The sequence below is a fragment of the Acanthisitta chloris genome, unplaced genomic scaffold (genome assembly GCF_000695815.1).
Source record: "Acanthisitta chloris isolate BGI_N310 unplaced genomic scaffold, ASM69581v1 scaffold8406, whole genome shotgun sequence".
Lineage (NCBI taxonomy): Eukaryota > Metazoa > Chordata > Aves > Passeriformes > Acanthisittidae > Acanthisitta > Acanthisitta chloris.
The window spans coordinates 52,080-54,973 of NW_008679704.1; the positions used below are offsets into that span (position 1 = coordinate 52,080).

Below are 2,894 nucleotides of genomic sequence, written 5' to 3' on the forward strand. Positions count from 1 at the left end.
GGTGTCCTAAGATCGATACATAATGTATGTGCACTGCCACAGAATGATTAATGTGTGTACAAACATGGAAAAATTGGCTTTAATATCAGAACCCCCAGGTATCATTTATCATGACATTCATTTAGCAAAAGATGGGGTGATGTCCTCAACTGAATGTCCAGCAACATGTGGGTGAAGAATGAGAGCTGCTTTCTCATTAAAACCTATCTTCCATCCCTGGGAGTGTTCCAGGCCAGGTTGGATGGGGCTTGGAGCAGCCTGGGCTGGTGGAAGGTGTCCCTGCCCCTGACTGGGGTGGGACAAGATGAACATTAACATCCTTGCAACCCAGACCAGTCTGGGATTCTAATTCTATCTTGCTTAATCGTGTTGATTGAAGTGTTTGGGAAATACTAACCATTGAGAAAAAAGTACCGACTTTAAAAAAAGTTAGTTTTAAAAATAATTTTGTATGTGTTTGTAGTGTAAATAGAAAGACTGAATTCACTGGTGTGATAGTACATTCCGAAGTGATTATAGAGAGTTAAGGAAGGCAGGCTTAGAAGTTGATAATTAATATTTTGAAGGGAAAAAGAGCAACTCTGTACTGGAAAGGTTCTGGACTAGTGGATGAAAGGGTATTTTCTAGCCGTTTCCTGCTGCAGGAGGTGTGCCAGCACTCTGGGACCTGCTGCTGTATTTATAAACAGGTCTCAGAATTAGTAGTAATTAAGGCTTGTATTTGGAGTGCCCTTTGTAATACATCATTATTGTTTTGTGGTTATCTGTTGGCTAAAGCAAAGCTCCTCCTCCACAATGGAGGCTTTTAAACAGTGCAAATTGCCAGTAATTGTAGAATGAAAGAAAATGACTCTTTAGGACAAAATTATAGCCTGGGTTAAAATGTATATTTTAAAAACACACAGGACTATGATGAAATAAAGGTTTTAGTGGCATTTGAGATGACCTGGAAAATGAACTGTAATTCCACTGCTAGTGAGTAATGAAACCATCTTAAATAAAGCTTATTTAACCTTAATGGGGCACCTGCACCCAGCAGAATGCACAATGCCTGTCTGGTCCAGGAAGTGAACAGTACTTGTAAGGGAGTTAAATTAAAGCACATTTTGAGCTTTGTGTTAGAAATTGCAGTTAGTGCTTTAGTCCTCCAGGAACATTCTCAGTTGAGCCCTAAGTTGCCAACATGGGGATTGTACATGCAGTAGTTGTGTGGAGCACCTGTGGCAGCAGGTGAGGTGAAAACAGATGTCATGGGGTCATCTGGCAAGAGGAGGAGATCAGAACTCCCTTCCAGGCTGGGGAAAAAATTGGCTTGATATGCAGCTCTCCTAATAAAGGAGAATCTTGTGGTTGATAAGAATCAGAGGTAATTAGGAACATGCAGTGGGTTATAATGTGAGGGAGATTCTCTGGAAGGGCAGGTGCCTCAGAGACCAGTGTTTAGAGGGATCATGGTGAACAGCCTGATCAGTCAGTTAGCTGTAAGAACAAAGGATTTACAAAATCATCGAGTGTGGCAAATTTACGGGACCTTGTTCCTCTTGCTGTGGCCTCGATGGTTTTATGGGAAGAATTAAATCATGCTATAGACTGACTGATGGCAAAACTTCCTAGCACAGTGTGCAAAGTCAGGCAGGTGCAGGAATATCCTTAGGATTCTGCTCAGCTGGGACAGAGGCATGAGTGATTTGTGGAGAAAAGAAGGTTAGTTGGTGTGTTCTACAACTGGTTGTAACCTGCTGGTGTGTGCAGAGAGCTACTGAGATGGTTGCATCTTTTGGGAAGATCTTCTCAGTAGACATATAGAAGCAATTCTGTTCTGTGTGTGTGGATGTTTGTGATCTAAGTTGCAGTAGGCACTTTAGTTTGTTGTCTGTCGTTCTGCCAGTGATGTGTGTGGGAGAGGAGGAGGAATTGGATAGGTGTTGAAGCAAAAGAAGTTCTGACTGGATTTGAAGAGTAAGTTCTGCTCCTTGAGGACAGTCATGTGGTAGAACAGGTTGCATGAGAGTTGTGCAGTCTCCATCCATGGGGATTTTTGAGGTCTGACTGGACAAATCCCTCAATAACCTGCTCTGGCCTTGTAGCTGACTTGTGACTGGGTCCTTTCCTATCCAAATGATTCTGCCATTCTTAAAGTCAGAGAGGATGGTTAGGGGAATGAGGGAAAGAAACTAAAAATTGTAGCTTCATTAAGCAGAAGGCAAGTTGAAAGAAAGAAGTTACAATTTTTATTTCTATGAATACCTTAGAGGGAGGGAGGAATGGATAAATATCAAAGGTGCAAAATAATTAATACCAAAACAAGGTCAAGATCAAAGGACTAGAAGTTGGTTGGAAATACACTGGGAGGGGAAACTAGAAACAAAGTTTCTCAGGAATGAAGTCATGAAAGAAGCTTCCACATAGTGTTCCAAGATGGAAGAAACTATCTAATAGTTGCAAATGGACTTACACAAGTCCCTGATCTGAGTGGTTTTTTATTATCCCCTTTTAAAGAAAGCAAGAATCACAGAGCACTGAGCTGTGCACTTAAAAAGTAGATTTAAAAATGCACAAAAATGTTGGTCCTACTGCTGGTACATTCTCAGTGCATTCCTGGTGGGTGTTACCTGTGACAGTAGAAATGTTGGGTTGAGCAGCTTGGAAAGGAGATGAGTGTCTAAATCAATGGGAAAGAATCATCTTCACAAGAGATAAATGAGAATTCTTCCAATTGGGTCAAACTTCTGAAAATGGAATGTTAATCTGAATTGTTTTCCAGGTCTTCCCAGGTTCACCACTCAGCCAGAAGCAACATCTGTCTATAAAGGAAACAGTGCAATCCTGAACTGTGAGGTCAACGTGGACCTGGCCCCGTTCGTGCGGTGGGAGCAGGACCGCCAGCCGCTCTT

General features: G+C 41.9%; 1 protein-coding gene across 1 annotated transcript in view; it reads left to right on the forward strand.

Moving 5' to 3' along the window:
• The window catches only part of LOC103804779 (neogenin-like), a gene marked incomplete at its 5' end in the record, with an annotated part of 119,985 nt that overhangs the window by 21,457 nt on the left and 95,634 nt on the right, over window positions 1–2,894 (forward strand). The window contains 2 exon segments of the mRNA XM_009077408.1: window positions 2,765–2,890; window positions 2,893–2,894. The exon segment at window positions 2,893–2,894 is cut by the window's right edge and continues 130 nt beyond it. Of these exon segments, the coding sequence (XP_009075656.1) occupies window positions 2,765–2,890; window positions 2,893–2,894 (128 nt within the window).